Source organism: Lynx rufus, unplaced genomic scaffold (genome assembly GCF_022079265.1).
Source record: "Lynx rufus isolate CCGP_SWC_20201006 ecotype Redwood Valley unplaced genomic scaffold, mLynRuf1.p SCAF_3, whole genome shotgun sequence".
Taxonomy (NCBI): Eukaryota; Metazoa; Chordata; class Mammalia; order Carnivora; family Felidae; genus Lynx; species Lynx rufus.
In genome coordinates, this window is record NW_025814845.1 from 82,993,847 (window position 1) to 83,013,873 (window position 20,027).

Below are 20,027 nucleotides of genomic sequence, written 5' to 3' on the forward strand. Positions count from 1 at the left end.
GGTCATGATTCCAGCCAGGGTTGTGGGATCGAGTCCCGAGTCAGGGTCTATGCTGAGCATGGATCCTGCTTAAAATTCTCTCTCTGCGCCTCTCCCCTGCTCACTCTTTCTCTCTCTAAAATAAAAAAATTTTTAAAAGATGGGGTCCCAGGGTGGCTCAGTCAGTTAAGGGTCTGACTCTTGGTTTCGGCTCAGGTCATGATCTCAGGGTGTCATGGGTTTAAGTCCCACGGCAGGCTCTGTGTTGCAGTGCAGAGCCTGCTTGGGGCTCTCTCTCTCTCTCTCTCTCTCTCTCTCTCTCTCTTTCTCTATCTCTGTGCTCCTGCCCTGCTCACACTGTCTCTCTCTCAAAATAAATAAATAAACTTAAAGAGAGAAATGATAGGCAGAAATTAACAGAACGCAGAAAAAGATTAAATACAGAGATGCAGAAAAGATATTATAAGCCAAAAACACCTCAGGCATAGAGGATCAGAAAAGGGTTGTTACATTAAGAGAAGCAATGAGACTGTTCGAATATAAAGGAAGCTTTAAGTGGGACAGTCAGTTGCTTACATTTTGGAAATGCTGAATTCAAATGAAAGAGGACCCTTAACAGAGATATTTTAAATATTATCTGCAAACGTGAACATGGAGCACAGCAATGTTGATGTTGAGCACCATACTCTGGTTTTATTTCTCTTTTAGCAGGCTGTTAAATAATTACCCAAAAAAAGTCATACAAAAGGGACAGAGGATTTTTTTTTATTTAGCAATAATGGCGGTAGATATAACTGGGTTACATTCTGCTATGTGGAACGTTACTGAAATTATACTGTTTTTCCTCGTGGCTTCACAACATAATATAAGGCCAATGCCACAGCCTTGATGGCTGGTTAACACCACATGGAATAAATGATGGATCTCTGATCCTACTTGACAAATTGTAAATATACACATTCTATTGATTATAGGGAGGGGAGGGTACACATAGAAGGAAATGCAAATAAGAGAACTGACTAGGTGTAGGTGACTCCATTAAAACCACTGAACAAGACATAATTTCATGACTAATGATCAGTGGCACCATTATATACAAATCAAAACATAAATTATATATTCACTTTTACAGGACAAGGCTTTAGTCTGACAGTTCTCTTACATGCAGCCTAAACAAACAAAAGATTATTCCAGAGACAGAAAGAAGGAAAGCTCAATAACAATAACTAAATAAATACAGATGTAGATATAGACACACACACATACATACCTAATGTTAAAGGGGATTTGAAATTTCTTGCTATAGGTCCAGTTATCCAAGGAGATCCATCTGTACTTAAGGTCATTAAATCTGTAGTAAGGATCCTGGTGATCAAAATCATGGCAGATGATTAAATATGCAAAAATAAATAAACATGAAATAAATTATTAACAATAGCTATTTGCCACCTAAAAATTAATGAATCCTGGGCCTAGGAGTATGCATTTGCAGGCACATCTCATCCTCAAGGTTAAAAGCTCCATCCATTTAAGAGACCATTACCCTTCCAACAAAGTTAACAACATTCACATAACTAAAATATACCAAAAAATGTTTTTTAAAAATGCCAACAAAATGCCTCAATGAAAGTTCTTCGAGATAGAAATCATATAGTTTCATGATCAATAAGAACATGTGTGGAGATGAAGACCGGCTGCCTTTGTTAAAACCAAACACAGAACCTCCGAGGTATTAGCAGAGAATGAAAGTCAGCACTTCCCAAGTGAGGCCCTCAGTCTCTCATAGCCCTGTCATCCTCGCCGTGCTCATTTCTGCCACTATCCCAGCTGGCCTCCAGGGGGAATGCTTCTCCTGTACTACCCAAACCTCGGCAAAACTCCCACTCCTTGGATTCACCTAGCATTTCCAAAGTTATTTTCCACTGAGCTTTATCAAGTGAGCACAAAAGGATCTCTGCAGAGAATACGCAGGCAGCACAGCCACCGTCACACTGACCAACTTCAGGTTGCCTATATTTTCCTAGACAAGGTCAGCAAACTACAACCCATGGGTCAAATGCAGCTCACGGCCTGATTTCGTCTGGCCAGGGAGCTAAGAATGGACATGTGTCAATAAATGAAGTTTCATTGGAGCACAACCATGCCCATTCCTTTACAAATCATATATGGCAGCTTTCATGCTATAATAGAGTTGAGGGGCACCTGGGTGGCTCAGTCGGTTGAGCGTCCAACTTTGGCTCAGGTCATGATCTCACGGTTCGTGAGTTCGAGCCCCACATTGGGCTCTGTGCAGACAGCTCAGAGCCTGGAGCCTGCTTCGGATTCTGTCTCTCTCTCTCTCTCTCTCCCTCTCTCTCTGCCCCTCCCCTGCTCATGCTCTGCCTCTCTCTCTCTCTCAAAAACAAATAAACATTAAAAATAAATAAACATTTAAATTGTTTTTTTAAATTGCCGAGTTGAGTAGGTGTGACTGAGGCCATTTGACCCATGAGGCCTAAAATAGTGTCCAGGCTTTTACTGAAAATGGTTGTCAATTTCTCTGCCCTAGGCGACTGGCCTGCCGGGTGTTCAGAGATACTGTTCTGGCTGAGTGTCCAACCCCAGGTCCTTCCTTTTGTAATACTTAGGTCTTTCTTTTCCTACTCATTTTCCACCCTTTATCTCCCAGACGAGGAGGCAGAAAAGAAAGTGGTAAGTGAAGCTTTTCAGTCATCTTTCTGTGAACAACATCACAGCCACCTAGATGGAAACAGTGCGGTCTTCTCCAACTGGGACAGGGCCAAGTTGCACTGCAACTCCAGATAGAGAAAGAAAAGCCAATTTTGCCTAACTTCCACCAATGACCACGTTGGGTTAGCAATAGTCGGTTGGGCACATGCTCGGAGCACAAATCTGTAAGACATACTATAAAACGGTGGGGTGTATATCAAGATGGTGGGTGTGTATCAAGTCAGAAATTGCTCCTGACTGGAAGAAACGTTTTAATAAGCTACTAGGGGAGGGTGTAGTTGATGAGATTTAGTAACAACTGATATCGCCAAGCTGATTTTTAAGGACTGATTAACAGTGAGTTTTATCCTGTTAAATGGGCTGTGCCAGGCCCAGCCAACTTGCTTCCTTTGCTGTCTTCCCACACACACACACCACTCAGCCTCTCCAATGAATAAGCATGGAATAAATATTTAAGGACACAGGTTTGAAGAGGTACCTAATCATTAGCTTGTCCATGTGTCTCCACCCAGCCTTATTTATAACTCTACACTGTGGACTTAGTCCAATACAGTTAAAAATATCATGAGAAGGAAGGTGTGAAGGCGAATGTGGTTGCAACATGTCAGCCTGCTAAGCCTTGGAGCCGGCTGATGATCTGGTTTGCAGGGCACAATTCCCCTTCCTGTCTCCCAGCCCCTTGAAGGAAACTGCCTATTGAGTTCGAGAGGGCAAGCTGCTGAGATACATTTTTTCTAGACAAACAGAACTTAAATGTTTATTTTGTTTTTTGAGAGAGAGAGAGAGAGAGAGAGAGAGAGAGAGAATGAGCACATGCGTGCGCAAGCAGGGTAGGAGCGGAAAGAGAGGGAGAAAGAGAATCACAAGCAGTGTCTATGCTGACGACACAGGGCTCATCCCATAAACTGTGAGATCATGACCTGAGCCAAAAACAAGAGTCAGACGCTCAACCGACTGAGCCACCCAGGCACCCCTAGACAAACAGAATTTAGAGGTTAAAATTTTTCTTTTACTTGAAAGAAGCCAATCTGAAAAGGCTACATACTACATGATTCCAAATACATGGTGTCCTGGAGAAGGTAAAACTATGGTGACAGTAAAAAGATCACTGGTTGCCAGGGATTAAGGGAGAGAGGGGTGAATAGGCAAAGCACAGAGGATTTTGAAGGCAGTGAAACTTCTCTAAATGATACTACAATAGTGAATACATATCATTATACATTTGTCAAAATCCATAGAATATATAATACCAAGAGTGGATTCTAATGGAAACTATAGACTTTGGGTGATAATGATTTGTCAGTATAGATTCACTGATGATAACAAATGTACCACTCTGGTGGCGGGGGCAGGGGGGTGTTGATAATGGGAGGGCTGTGCATGTGGGGTGGGGGTGATATATGGGAGCCGTCTGTATTTTTCTTTCAATTTTGCTGTGAACCTAAAATTGCTCCAAAAAATAAAGTCTACTAACAAAAGTTCCTCTTACCAAGGGAAAATATTTTAACCTCCCTAAAATAAAGGTTGCAGAAGCTTATATTATCTTTCTAATCATTATTCCAAATGCTAAACAACCAACTTAATTTGATTCTAGAATGGTTTGACTCCCTTCGTTCATAAGCTCCTCGATGGTAGCTGTTCTTCTGGTCCTTTCACTTAATTTGCAGTACTTGAACTCATTGCCGTGTCTTCTGAACAAGGGACGCTTTTTGTGGGAGGGCTCAACTTGAACTCCGATGAGCAGACTCTGGAAGACCACTTCAGTAGGTTTGGTCCTATTTCTGAGGGGGTCATTGTCAAGGGCCGCGAGATGCAGCGATTCTGGGGTTTTGGTTTTACCACCTTCACCAGTCCAGAGCATGCCTCAGATGCCATGGGAGCCATGAATGGAGAGTCTCTGGATGGTCGCCAGATCTGTGTGGATCACCTGGGCAAGTTAGCCAGGGGAACTGGAGGCAGTGCCTTTGGGGCCCACGGGCGTGGTTGCAGCTACTGTAGAGGTGGTAGGGACCAGAGCTATGGGAGTGGCAGATATGACAGCGGCCTGGAGGATATGGATATGGATGTGGAAGGCCCAGAGACTGGTGGTAGAAGCCAGGTGGTTATGACCGCTACTCAGGAGGAAACGACAGAGACAATTTTGACCTCCAAGTTCAGGCATGTGCATCTAATGTGGTAGCTACACAAGGAATAAAACTTCTGATCCCGGATCATCCTTCCAAATGGCTGTACTTATAAAGATTTTTGGAGCTGCGCTGAAACATCTGTGTTAGTGCATCAACTTCTATTTTTAAACTGAGCTCCCAAGGTAGCTTGTTAAAGACCTTTTAGAAAGCTTCATGTGTTTTTTAAAAATCTTCTCCCACTTAAAGACAAATCCTAGGACATTTATTGAGTTTGGGTATTTTCCTTTTACCACGTTTTTAGTTTGGGCTCTCAGGATTACTGATTCTGGCAAAAAAAAAAAAAAAAAAAAAAGTTTGGCCAGAGTGCTTTTTAAAAAAAAAAATTATAATAATGTACACTTAGAGACATTTTAAGAGCCTGTACACAATGTTTATCATGACCAGGAAGCAATTTCCAAATGCAACTACAAGAAATCAAGAACATGATTAGAGGTGTTTTTTAATTCAAGGTCACCATCTTAACTACATATAAGTTTCTTTAAAAAATGACATTTGTGAATGTCATTTTTTTTTAATACTGGAAGAAAAAAAGTACTCTGTTGTGTCTTATCCAGCATTCAGGATATCCTTCACGGAACTTATTAAAAAGTTGAAACCTGGGGGTGCCTGGGTGGCTCAGTCAGTTAAGCGCCCAACTCTTGGTTTCAGCTTAGGTCATGATCTCACGGTTCGTTAGTTCTAGCCCCACATGGGGCTTCTCGCTGACAGCGCAGAGCCCGCTCTCTCTCTCCCTCTCTCTCTCTGCCCCCACCCCCCCCCGCTCATGCTCACTCTCTCTCTTTCTCTCTCATTATAAATAAATAAATAAACTTTAAAAAGTTGAAACCTGAAAACAAACAAAAATTAAATAAAATAAAGCTAACAGCAGTTCAGTGTTACACCTGATGACTAAGAAACCACGTAAGTCACTGAGTTGTTAGGCAAACCCACGAACCCTAAAAAACAACAGAAGTATCATTTGTTAACCGAGATAGCCACTCACATGCTTTTGTCTTCATAACCAACACATGCAGTGCATTTATAGAGAAAGAAACGAAAGTTCCAAAAGATTCCACTCCTGAGGTCCCCCAACTAAGCAGTACATCCAGGAACTAAATCAAGGCAGTCTAACATTTTTTCAACTATTCTACAATGCCTCATGCCAAATACACCTACACTTTTATACCAGATGATCACAGCAACAATAGCTGATAGCTACCCTAGTGCCCATGACCCAATGGGGCAGGTATTATCTTCATTCCCCTTTACTAACAAAGAGTCCAAAGCTCAAAGTCAAATGGCTATGAAGTGGTGCAGCACTGATTCAGACCCAAGACATCTGGCTCCAGAGTCCACACACTCAGTCATTCCCTAATACTGCCATTAATGTCACAAACGTCGTCAACAGTTACAAAGTCAGTGCTACTACCAAGTGGGAACCAGGGGATAAACATGCTATGTAGGGCTGGTTATTTATCATTGCCATTTACCATACCTGCTGTACATCAACAGACTATGTGGCCCCACGCCATGCAAACAACATTATCCGTCCCATTTTCTCTGTAAGCTTCTGAACTTCATCTATTACATCCATTTAGAGATACATAAATTCCTTAACCAGGTATAGCGTTTCCACTCCCCAGTTCTGCTTCAATCCAATGCCTGATTCCATCCCAGACATAATTACTTCAAATGGAGTTAAATACAGAAAAGGAAGTCTTCGCAACTATTTCACACACAGATATATTCTTGGACACTTAGGCAAAAAAAATAAAGTTTAAGAAAACATTCATTTAAAAATAAGCAAAAGTAACCAATATATTAAGATACACAGATATTTGGGAGCACCTGGGTGGTTCAGTCGGCTAAGCATCTGACTCTTGGTTTCAGCTCAGGTCATGATCTCACAGTTTCGTGAGTTTGAGCCCCACGTTGGGCTCTGCATTGTCAGTGCGGAGCCTGCTTGGGATTCTCTCTCTCTCCCTCTCTCTGCCCCTCCCCCACTCGTGCTGTCTCTCTCTCTCTCAAAATAAATAAACTTTTAAAAAAGATACACAGATATATAAAACCTTAATTTGTAAAAAGCAAGAAAGTGATAACTCAGAATAGCAGTTACCTTAGGGGGAGGCAAGTGATAGGATTGGGAGAGGCAAGGTAACTGCAATAGTGTTGGCAATGTGCAGGTTCATAAACTGGATGGCAGGTGCATGGGTCTTCATTTAATCATAGGCTTTAAAAGTCACAAATGCACATGTGCATAAAACTTTCCATGTACTAGATACCATATAATAAAAAGAAAAAGAAGAAAAGACTTTCATAGGAAGCTGATCTACCCTAACCCACATAGGGATATTGATGTGTTCCATTCAGAAGAAGCTGCACTCTCCAAACTTGTTTATCCATTGTCAAAATGAGCTCAGCTATGATTCTTACTTCAGCAGCTTCACATATACAAGAGATCCCAAGTCCATAAGTCAAAACATGTTTTTAAGTTGATTTATTTTGAGAGCAAGAAAGTACACATGCAAGCAGGGAGAGGGGCAGAGAGAGAGAGAGAGGAGAGACTTCCAAGCAGGCTCCGTGTGCTATCAGCATAAAGCCCAACGTGGGGCTCCAACTCACGACCCTGGGATCATGACCTGAGCTGAAATCAAGAGTCGGACGCTTAACCGACTGAGCCATCTAAGCACCCTCATAAGTCAAAACATTTTGATTGGCCTTAATGTTATTTTTGCTTAAAATCCTTAAACTAGTAAATACTGCTTCACATCTAACACAGCTCTAGGTAAAAAGGGGTTGTGAGTTAAGGAAACTCCTTATTTTCTGACCAAAGAGTATTAAAAGGGGAATTTAAAAGGAGAAACAAAATGATTTTCTTAGCCCACTCCACAGTGCAGGGTAGAACTCATGAAAGATTAGCATAAATGCCTGGAGAGAGATTCTTGACTGACATGAGGGTCAGAGGAGTTGGAAATCACACTTGCTCAGGAGCAAGGGTGGGCAGTTGAACAGCTGCGCAGCCATAGTTCTTGCCTCTGAGACGAAGCTAGGGGTGTGGATGGAGCTGACAGGTAAGAGCAGCAGTGGGGAGCAATCTTGTTCACATGAGTTCAAGCCCTAGCTTGGCCCTAATACCTGTGGGAGCTTGTGAAGCTCATACAACACCCCTATACTTCTGTTTTCTCAGTTCTAGAACAGAGATAATAATAGTACCTCCCAGGATCAGGATGAACATTGCAAGAGGTAACATGTGGAAGGTGCTCAGAACCATTCATTACTCATAGCAAGCATTCAACAAATGATAGCTGTCATTACTGTTATACGTACGGATCTGAAATGACTTCTATGAGATGTCAAGTGAAAGAAAAAAGTCAGTACCAAACAACATACATAGAATGCTATCATTTATGAAGGGAAATACAGATAACTCTATATGTATATAGACATATAGCATAAGATACATAAATATACACAAGAATCTGGTTAACTGTAGTTGTTTCCGTAGAAGGGAACTAGAAAACTAGGAGACAGGGATGAAAGAATACTTGCTTTGATTATGTTTCCCACCTGTAATTTTTTTCTTTCTTTTTTTTTTTTTTGACAAAGAGATCATGCACACAAGCAGGGGAGGGGGAAGAGGGGGAGAAAGAGAGAGAGAGAGAGAGAGAGAGAGAGAGAGAGAGAGAGAGAGAGAGACTGAATCTAATGCAGGCTCCATGCCGAGGCCAGAGCCTGATCCCAGGCTTGATTTCATGACCATGAGATCATGACCTGAGCTGAAATCAAGAATCAGACACTTAACCGACTTAGCCACCCAGGTGCCCCCTACCTTCAATTTTTTTTTTTATCATTACAGTTAACCCTCAGGGGTACAGTTAACAGTAAGTGCTCCTAAACCCTGCATGGTCAAAAATCTGATTAACTTTTGGCTCCCCAAAAACTTAACTACTAATAGCCTACTATTGACCAGAAACTTTACCAATAACATAATTAACATATTGTGTATGTTATATGGATTATATACTGTATTCTTACAATAAACTAGGCTAGAGAAAAGAAAATGTTAAGAAAATCATAAGGAAAACACATTTATAGTATTGTGCTGTATTTACTGAAAAAAATTCATGTGTAAATTCAAACCCACGTTGTTCAAGGATCAATTGTATTTCCTTTATCTGTTTCTAAAATCAGTTGACCTCTTTTTTAAAAAGAAAACAATAAGCGAGGTTGATAACAGTACAAATGACTTGGCCAGAATGGTTGTAAGATGTTGTTGTAGGCTGGACCTACAAGTTGCACAAGTTGCAACATATGTGAGAAGAAACAAAAATGGCACCAAAATTCCAGGCCTCATTTACTGAGAAAATGTTGGTGCTCTTATTAGAAATAGGCAGAGGCGCCTGGGTGGCTTAGTCGGTTAAGCATCTGACTTCAGCCTAGGTCATTATCTCATGGTTTGTGGGTTTGAGCCCCACATTGGACTCTGTGCTGACAGCTCAGAGTCTGGAACTTGTTTCAAATTCTGTCTCTCTCTCTCTCTCTCTCTCTCTCTCTCTCTCTCTCTGTCCTTTCCCCACTTGTGCTCTCCCATTCTCTCTCTCTGTCTCAAAAATAAATAAGTAAACATAAAAAAAAAAAGGAGATAGATAAAAGAAGAAAAACTAAGGATTGGGAGAGTTGAGAGAAGAGGTATCTGCATATATAGAGTTTCAATACTCCATGAAGACATTCAGGTAGAAGAGTGGAGCCAAATCTCCAGACACAAATCAGGAGGACAGAGTTAGAGATGAAGGCACCAGACCAGTTGTGGCACAGAGGTAATGGCTGAAACTAAGAGACTTCTGAGTCACAGAGAATAAGGAAGTGATGTGTGCACTGACCCTCAGGAATTATTGCATTTATCAAGAACTTCTGGCAAATGGGATGCTTCTAGTGATATATTTTGGACAGTAGTATGCTGTGCTCATCACTGTGTTTACTGGACATCTTTAAATTAAAACAGTAATTATTCTCTTTGCTTACTATTTATTCTTGCCAACAGGCAGTGTGGGCCATGAAAAGATGCGGGTTGAATCCTTGTCCCACCATTTATTAGATGCATGCTCTTAGGCCATAACTTGTGTGAGCCTCAGTCAGTATAAGTAATGATACCTTCTCCACAGGGTTGCGGTGGGAATTATGTGAACAGGTGCACCTGAAAGGGTCAAAGAGAGTGCATTGCACATGGAAAATATTAAATAATTATTACATGCAGATGAATTTCACAGTCTAGGTTGACTATATACACCTATGGGTGATGAAGACCAGCCAGCCTCAAGATTGAACTCTCAGATGATGCTTTGATTCCCAGTGTTGGGCCATGAGAAGCAAATCCTCCTATGCCCTAAATACACCTGACAAGGCATCAAACGAAGAAGCATGTGTCCAGGTTTAAGGATCAGGATTTTCTTTTTTTTTTTTTTTTAAGTTTATTTATTTGAGATAGAGAGCATGAGCAGGGGAAAGGCAGAGAGAGAAGGAGAGAGAGGATCCCAAGCAGGCTCTGCTCTGTGCTGTCAGTGCAGAGCTGGACGCAGGGCTTGAACCTACAAATTGTGAGACAAGAGTGGGGTGTTCAACTGAGCAACCGAGGCACCCCAAGAATCAGGATTTTCTAAAGCTATCTTTAAAAAAAAAAGGCTTGGGGCACCTGGGTGGCTCAGTCAGTTAAGCGTCTGACTTCGAGCCCACATCAGGCTCTGTGCTGACAGCTCAGAGCCTGGAACCTGCTTCGGATTCTGTGTTTCCCTCTCTTGCTCTCTGCCCCTCCCCCACTGTGCTCTCTTTATCTCTCAGAAATAATAAATGAACTTAAAAAAAAGGCTTAAAAAATAAAAGAAAAAAGGCTTAAAAACCTTGTGATTTTCTCTTCCTCAAAACTGAATGACTATTTCTGCTCAAATTTAAACTTCAAATGCAGAGTCCTTAGCTAATTTATCTCCTCAATGCCACACGTTGTTTAAGCAGTCGAACTTCTAGAAACCCTACAGATCTTTAAATGATTCCTTTCCTAAAAGATTTTGAAATCACTTCACATAAAATGGTCCAATAAAACCAAGTATCCCATTTTTAAGTCTTTTGTAGAAGGTGAGTACGGCAACCAGAAAAAGTACCTCTTCTTTAAAAATAAATTTATGTTTGGCCATTTTGGACCATCATTGTGAAACCTCCTTCTCTGAAACACAACAAAAATATTAAAATGGTGATAATGGTATTATAGTTAGAGACCCACAGTGAAATGTTTGAGAATGAAATGATGTGATATCTGGGACTGCTTCAAGTAAGGGGTAGTATAATGACTGGACAAAGAAACAAAATGGACTGTGCTGAAGCCAGGTGATGGGTAAATGGGGTTCATTGAGTTACTTTTTTTTTTAATTTGTTTGAAATTCACCATAACAAAAAGCTTTAGAAGTATATTCACATGGCAATTGCCTCTTGGCTACTTTCAGAGTACAAGAATATACAAAATCTTCTTCTCTGACCATCTGTCCCAGTTACATTATGAAGGATAGAAGGCAGTAATAAAATTTAGAGAAAAAGTTCTAAGCATTTGGTGTCTACCATTTTTTAGTACATGTAGATATTCATATATTTATAATATATTTTCTTCTATTTTTAAGTGTAGATTTAAGTGTAGAACACATCTTCAAAATGGAATCTATATAGTTATTAAAAATTATTCTAGATCTATATTTATAGACACTTGTGGATGGAGAAAGATGTTCACCATATATTTTAAATGAAGAAGTACTTACAAAACTATTTCAGAAATTGATTTAATTTTTATATTATTGTATTTGTACATACTTAGAAAAATCTGGAAAGATACACATGAAAAATTTTACAGTGATTACTCCTGCTTTGTAGTATGCTTTTCATTATTTTTTCCTTGTTCTTTATATTTTATATTTTTGTGCATCAATTTTGTTGTTGTTGTTCAATAAGCATTAAATATTTGGAGTGCCTGGGTGGCTCAGTAGGTTAAACGTCTGACTTCGGCTCAGATCATGATTTCGCAGCTCATGAATTTGAGCCCTGCATCGGATTCTGTGTTGATAGCTCAGAGCCTGGATCCTGCTTCAGATTCTGTGTCTCCCTCTGTCTCTCTGCCCCACCTTGCTCATGCTCTATCTCTCCCTCTCTCTCTCAAAAATAAACATTTAAAACAATTTTTTTAAGCATTAAATATTTATAATGCTTTAAAAAGTAATTTTAAAAGAGGGAATGAGAAAAGTATCAGTATATGAGAATTTCATACATGAAAAATTAATGTTTTATATCAATGAACAAAAGAGAAATTGTTAAATTATGGGATATAAAAAACTAACCATTTGAAAAAAATTCAAATGGATCAATATTTTAAATATGAAAAGGAATTATAAAGTTACAAAAAAAGAAATATTTGTAAATATTTATTTAATTGAGAGAGAGGGAATTACTTTCAAAGCATAATATCAAACAAAGAAACAATCATAAAAGGAAAAAACCTTATAAGCTTTCAATATATAAAACTTTAAAACATCTATGCGATAAAATACATCATTAATGAATGGGACATTTTTGAAAATATGTAACAAATAAAGAGGTCTAACAAATCTATATTTTAAAAGATTAATAGCTAATAGAAAAATAAAGAACATGAATAAGTAACCGCAAATCACCAATAAACATGATAAAAATTGTTCAACCTTACTACAAAGTAAATTGTTCTTGTCTTTTATTTTTTAAACATTTTTTAATGTTTATTTATTTTTGAGAGACAGAGAAACAGCGAGAATGGGGAGAGGCAGAGAGCGAGACACAGAATCTGAAGCAGGCTCCAGGCTCCGAGCTGTCAGCACAGAGCGCAAAGCCGGGCTTAAACTCGCGAACTGTTGAGATCATGACCTGAGCCGAAGTTGGCTGCCCAACTGACTGAGCCACCCAGGTGCCCCTGTTTCTGCTTTTTAAAATAATATCCAAATCTAGCACTTAAAATGAGCACTGGGATAAAATGATAATGGGAGCATAAAACTATTACAATTTTTATTGAAAAAAAACTGAGAAGTACATATTATAACACTAAAAATGTGCATACCCTTTGAATCAGCAATCGCACTTCTAAGAACTGTCTAAGAAAATAAGGATATACACTAACTAAAATTTAGCTAAAAGGATCTTCACCAAAGAATAGAAAAAAATCAAGTAAGACAACAATCCAACAGTAAGTGACTGATTATAAATGGTAGCAAACGTACACAATGAAATAAAAAAGAGCCATTAAATATGGTTTGTTAGAAATATGTTTATTGTATGTAAAACTATCAAAAACACTCTATACAAAAAAGTTGTTAAACTGTAAATAATTATCAAAAGTGTATACAGACAAAAATTCTGAATGGAGATATAGTACATTTAAAAATTTTAATAGTTATCTCTGAAAGCCAGGTTTCCAAGTTTTCTTCTTCTTACTACCTATATTTTCTAATTTTGGCACAGACTCTCTAATTTGAGAGTATCTTTTATTTAAAAAGGAAAAAAAAAGCTTTTCAAACTTGCGCTGAGGAATTGAATAGGAAAGCTGAGACCTTTCCTAACAAGAGTCCCCTTATCTAAGCACTTATATCTTATCATCTGCCTCACAAGAATGTGACCTCCTACAAAATAGGAACTGAGTCTTACTCATTTCTTTTTTACTGTAATGCATACTTTAGTGTGTGGTATAATAGTAGGCTGAATGAATGAATGATAACCTTTAACAGGAAGCTCAAAAGACTCTCCAAGACACCTAAGATTTAGATTCTGTATAGGAAATACAGTCACCTATGAAACACCCATGCTGGCCACAGGAGCCTCTCAGTAAATATGAATTCCATTTAATCAACTGTTCAGACCGAAAAATCCTGAACTTTTCCTTGACTCCTCTTTCACACCTTATGCCCAATCCATCAACAAATCAAACTGAAATAATCCTACTGGTTCTACATTTAAATGTGTTCTCATGGCACCTGGCTGGCTCAGAGAGCTAAGCATCTGACTCTTGATTTTGGCTCAGGGCATGATCTCACTGTTTGTGGGTTCGAGCCCCACATCGGGCTCTGAGCTGACAGTGTGGAGCCTGCTTGGGATTTTCTCTCTCCCACTCTCTCTGGCCCTCCCCCATACTCTCTCTTTTAAAATAAATAAGCTTACAAAAAATATATACATATATACATATATATACGTACATACATATATATACATATACATATATATGTATACACACACACACACACACACACACACATACATATATATAAAATGTATTTTCACAATCCTCAAAAAACTAAAAACAGAACTACCCTACAACCCAGCAATTGCACTACTAGGCATTTGTCCACGGGATACAGGCGTGCTGTTTCGAAGGGACACATGCACCCCCATGTTTATAATAGCACTATCAACAATAGCCAAAGTATGGAAAGAGCCCAAATGTCCATCGGTGGATGAATGGGTAAAGAAGGTGTGGTATATATATACAATGGAGTATTTACTCGGCAATCAAAAAGAATGAAATCTTGCCATTTGCAACTACGTGGATGGAACTAGACGGTATTATGCTAAGTGAAATTAGAGAAAGACAAAAATCATATGACTTCACTCATATGAGGACTTTAAGAGACAAAACAGATGAACATAAGGGAAGGGAAACAAAAATAATATAAAAACGGAGGGGGACAAAACAGAAGAGACTCATAAATATGGAGAACAAACTGAGGGTTACAGGAAGGGGTTGTGGGAGGGGGGGATGGGCTAAATGGGTAAGAGACACTAAGGAATCTACTCCTGAAGTCACTGTTGCACTATATGCTAACTAATTTGGATGTAAATTTAAAAAAATAAAAAATAAAACAAGTTATGAAATGCAAAAAAAAAAAAAATGTCTACACTCATAGAAGCCACATGTGTAAACAGATAAACTAAGATTCTACACCAAGAAAAAAAAAAAAAGTGTTCTCCCAGGATTTCTCACCAGTTTGCTGCTGCCACCTTGGTCCAAGCAGGAAGTTATCTCCTGTCCATTCAAAAGTAATAGTCCTGTACTTAGTGTCCATGCTTTCATTCTGCGGCAGTCTTCACATAGCCAGAATGATTTTCTAATAGGCAGATCCATTCATGCAAGTCTAAGCTCAAAACTCCCAATAAAGTCCCATCATATGCAGAATAAAATCCAAGGTGTTTCCCATAGTTTATAAGCCCTGCATGGACTGCCCTTGATGCCTTCTTTGAACACATTCCCTTTCTCTCTGGCTTACACTGGCCAGCTCACTAATCCTGGAACTTGTCGAGCATGCTTCCACCTCAAGGCCTCTCCCCTCTCCACTCGGGCCTTTTTTCCCTCTTTGCTGAGAATGCACTTCTTCTTAAAACAGACCTTATCAAAAAGATCTCTGTTTAAAAGTCACTTTATCAAAATGGCTATCTTTAACCACTTTATTTTAATAGGAATCCTTCCCAACCAGCCTCCTACGCTCCCTTCCTTTAATCGGCTTTATTTCTCTTAGGTGCACCACCCGACATTGTTACCTATTAATTTGCTTATTGTCTATCTCCTCCACTAGAATGTCTATTCGCACAGAGTTTGTTTCTTCACCACTCAATTTCAAGCACTTTGAATAGTGCCTGCTATGTTGGAAGTACTAAATAAATACTTATGAGATAATTAGGTAAATGAATAAGCAAATGACTTTGGCAAGATATGTTTCAAGTTCTTGTGTAAACACAGTATGGGGGCCACTGCCTGCTCTAAACTATAGAATATTTCCTGAGGGCCAACACCAAAAAAGGATGGCAATGTTGTAATAAAGCAGGTGGAATAAAAGTAGCATATTATTCAGTAATAATACTGATGTTGCTGATGATTAGGCTTGGAGTTCTCCAATTCCCAAAAGCCTTCCCCATTTCTCATCCCACTACCATTTAAAACCCACATCCAGGGGCGCCTAGGTGGCTCAGTCAGTTGAGCATCCAACTTCGGCCCATGGTTCGTGGGTTCGAGCCCCACATCAGACTCTGTGCTGACAGCTCAGAGCCTGGAGCTTGCTTCAGATTCCGTCTCCCTCTCTCTTTCTCTCTCTGCCCCTACTCTGCTTGTGCTCTCTCTCTCTCTCTCTTAAAAATAAATAAACAGGGGGGGGCGCCTGGGTGGCGCAGTCGGTTAAGCGTCCGACTTCAGCCAGGTCACGATCTCGCAGTCCGTGAGTTCGAGCCCCACGTCAGGCTCTGGGCTGATGGCTCAGAGCCTGGAGCCTGTTTCCGATTCTGTGTCTCCCTCTCTCTCTGCCCCTCCCCCGTTCATGCTCTGTCTCTCTCTGTCCCAAAAATAAATAAACGTTGAAAAAAAAAAAATAAAAAAAAATAAATAAATAAATAAACAGGGGCACCTGAGTGGCTCAGTCGGTTAAGTGTTCGACTTCTGCCTAGGTCATGATCTCGCCATTCCCAAGTTCGAGCCCTGTGTCGGGCTCTGTGCTGACAGCTCAGAGCCTGGAACCTGTTTCAGATTCTGTGTCTCTCTCTCTCTCTCTCTCTCTCTCTCTCTCTCTGCCCCTCCCCCACTCACACTCACTCTCTCTCTCTCTCTCTCTCAAAAATAAACATTAAAAAAATTTAATAAATAAATGAATATTTAAAATAAATAAAACCCACATCCACCTTACTAAACTTAAAGTTCTTCTACAAATTTGAAATATTTGGCAAACAATGTAAATTATTTTCAGGAGGAAAAGTCTGTTATTTCACACTGTGAGCAACCTCCTCATTAGCTGGTAACCAAACATTGTTTCTTAATATGTAGCCTCATAAAATGGAACAATCATCCTACTTGCTAAAACCACTATTTCCCATTGCCTTAATTTTATCAGTGAAATGAGGCAAGGAGAGACCCTGCCAAATAGACACAGGAATTCTCAAGATATATGAGTGAAGCCTCAGGGTACCAAGGTAGGCTGTGGTCTATGTCACAAGCAGTTTGTTAACTAAAAATAGTGGAAGTACCTAAATTTGAGAATTACTTGTTTTATTTTTTTTTTTTAATTTTTTTTTTTTTCAACGTTTATTTATTTTTGGGACAGAGAGAGACAGAGCATGAACGGGGGAGGGGCAGAGAGAGAGGGAGACACAGAATCGGAAACAGGCTCCAGGCTCTGAGCCATCAGCCCAGAGCCCGACGCGGGGCTCGAACTCACGGACCGCGAGATCGTGACCTGGCTGAAGTCGGCCGCTTAACCGACTGCGCCACCCAGGCGCCCCAGAGAATTACTTGTTTTAAAAAATAAACTGGACTGTGGTCAGTGTCATTCATTTACAACATTCACTTCCTTTCTGATACATATTTCTTGAAAAAAAGCTAATGTGTGCCAGATCATAAATTTTGCATAACCCCAGTTGACAATCGCGTCATTTAAGTACACTGTTAATGACACTCCTGAAAGTCAACAACAGTGCTTCAAAAACAATTTTTCAAAACACTGCGGTAAGAGTAGCACAGTTGAGAATCCAGGCTACGGAATGGAGTCAGGCCAGCCTGGGCTAGATTTCTACTTCTCCCACTTAATTGTTGTGTGATCTTAGGTAAATCCTCTAACTTCTCTGGGCTCCATAACTCCATATCATCCATAAAATGCAAATAAGAAGATCTACTCTGTAGAGTTGTTATGGGGACTGGGACAATGCGTCAAGTACATCTTGTCCCAGGTAAACACGATTGAAAGATATTCATCAAGTACATCTTTTCCCAAGCAAGAACGATTTTAATTTTTAAAAAAATTTTTTTTTCAACGTTTATTTATTTTTGGGACAGAGAGAGACAGAGCATGAACGGGGGAGGGGCAGAGAGAGAGGGAGACACAGAATCGGAAACAGGCTCCAGGCTCTGAGCCATCAGCCCAGAGCCTGACGCGGGGCTCGAACTCACGGACCGCGAGATCGTGACCTGGCTGAAGTCGGACGCTTAACCGACTGCGCCACCCAGGCGCCCCACGATTTTAATTTTTTAAATGTTTTTATTTATTTTTGAGAGAGAGCGAGAGTAAGTAGAGGGAGGAGTGGAGAGAGAGGGGGACAGAGGATCTGAAGTGGCCTCTGTGCTGGGCTCAAACTCACCAACTATGAGATCATGATTTGAGCCCCCCAGGCGACCCTCTATCAGAGCAAGAACAATTAAAGAATGCGAAAGCCACATGCAGCTGACGGAACCATAAAAACAGCAGAGGGTGGAAAAGTTGTTTGCAAACCTCTGCACACAACAAACCTCTTGTCCTCAACAAGTGGTCTATAAATTGGAGCAACTAAGACACACTCACACACGCATCACATGGCCTAAGAAACATCTTTCTTCATATCCCAATCAGTCTTAAAAATTATTTAGCCTTTACACTAGCACTAGTAATCCAACCTTACACTTACTTGTACATCTCATTCTCCTCACCCTACATGCATCATTCCCAAATCTGACTCCCTGAGGCCACAAGCAAAAGAGAAAAACTGAGACATTACTCAATATAGTTAACAGTTGGCAAAACTATTGTCCCCTGAAGTGTCCACACAGTAAAACAGGAATCCCCTGCCTTATGCTTTGTCAGTAACAGGACCTTTCTACACACTCTTCAGTGGAGAGCTATGGCAACAGGAAAACCGCCAGTAGAAACACTGTTTGCCCTGTACGAACTTCCGCTTTCCAGAATCATCGACGTGCCTGACTGGCTCCGTCTTATTTCCACCAAGCCCGGAAGCCAACGGTGCTCTCTGCCAACAGAAGGCAAACTGCTTCAGCATTTCCCTGCCACAGACCAGAAGAGGCAAAAGTAAAGTTAGATCTAAACCCGGGGAACAGAGCCCAAGGCTTGGGGGCTGCCAAGCGGTTCCTTGGCCCCTCTCACCGCGAGGGGCACGCGGTGCTGGCTCCGGCGGGGCGGCCGCACGCAGTACCTGGATGAGGCCCCGCTGGAACAGGGCGCTGTGCACGCAACCGGGGACCCTCCCCGGCAGCTCCAGCGAGCCGTTCCCGCTGCGGATCCTCCAGCTTCCCCGCAAGCTGAGGCTGCGGGCTGCGGCAGTGGGCCCCGCCCCGCACAGGGCGAGCAGCAGAAGCAGGCGGAGGCGCATACCGCGAGCAGCAGCTGCGATCCCCAGACAGGAGGCCGCGGAAGCACGGGTCCCCTCGGAAGAGGCCCGGGCTCTGGCGCTCCCCCGCCCGGGCCCCGCCCCCAGGTCAGCTGAGCTGTGGGGACCCGCCCCGGCTCCCGCGGCCACGCGGGTGGGCGGAGAGCGCAGATCCCCTGCAGACCGGCAGAAGCCGGTCCTGGGCTGGTACCTCTGCAGTCTGAGCACTGCTCGGCGCTTTTACCTGACGCTCCGGTGTCTTAACGAGAGGCGAGAACTGTGCACGGTAATTGGGACACCCAGTTTCCTGGGCACAAAGTGGCGCGCAAAGCCTCGGAAAGCTCAAGAACACAGAGTAGGATGACAAGACACAGCTAGAGAGGCCCCTGACTGCTTCAGAGAACCGAAACACCGAGACACTCACCACCTCATTCCCCCCAAACTTCCCCAGACGCTCATCCACGCTGCAGGTGTCTTCCTGGAGGTGGTAACGCTCACCTCCTGCACCTCCATAGGTTGGTCTCAGGGCGTACTCCCACCCTTCGAAGAGTAAACAATAACTAAAATTGCCTAGGGGCACCTGGGTGGCTCAGTCGGTTAAGCGTCCGACTTCAGCTCAGGTCATGATCTCGCGGTCCGTGAGTTCAAGCCCCGCATCGGGCTCTGTGCTGACCGCTCAGAGCCTGGAGCCTGTTTCGGATTCTGTGTCTCCCTCTCTGACCCTCCCCCGTTCATGCTCTGTCTCTCTCTCTCTCAAAAATAAATAAATGTTGGGGCGCCTGGGTGGCGCAGTCGGTTAAGCGTCCGACTTCAGCCAGGTCACGATCTCGCAGTCCGTGAGTTCGAGCCCCGCGTCAGGCTCTGGGCTGATGGCTCGGAGCCTGGAGCCTGTTTCCGATTCTGTGTCTCCCTCTCTCTCTGCCCCTCCCCTGTTCATGCTCTGTCTCTCTCTGTCCCAAAAATAAATAAAAATGTTGAAAAAATAAATAA

The 20,027-nt window shown here is 41.6% G+C and overlaps 1 protein-coding gene across 2 annotated transcripts in view; it reads right to left on the reverse strand.

Moving 5' to 3' along the window:
• Positions 1-19,074, reverse strand: part of MANBA (mannosidase beta) — a 111,941-nt gene extending 92,867 nt beyond the window's left edge. The window contains exons 1-2 of one of the 2 annotated variants that reach the window (XM_047090481.1): positions 18,864-19,074; positions 1,250-1,344 (exon numbers count right to left, since the gene is read on the reverse strand). In XM_047090481.1, the coding sequence (XP_046946437.1) occupies positions 1,250-1,344; positions 18,864-19,040 (272 nt within the window). In that variant the 5' untranslated portion in view covers positions 19,041-19,074. The remainder of the gene's footprint in view (positions 1-1,249; positions 1,345-18,863) is intronic. The other variant, XM_047090480.1, reaches the window with a different exon arrangement.
• Between the last annotated feature and the right edge of the window lie 953 nt (positions 19,075-20,027).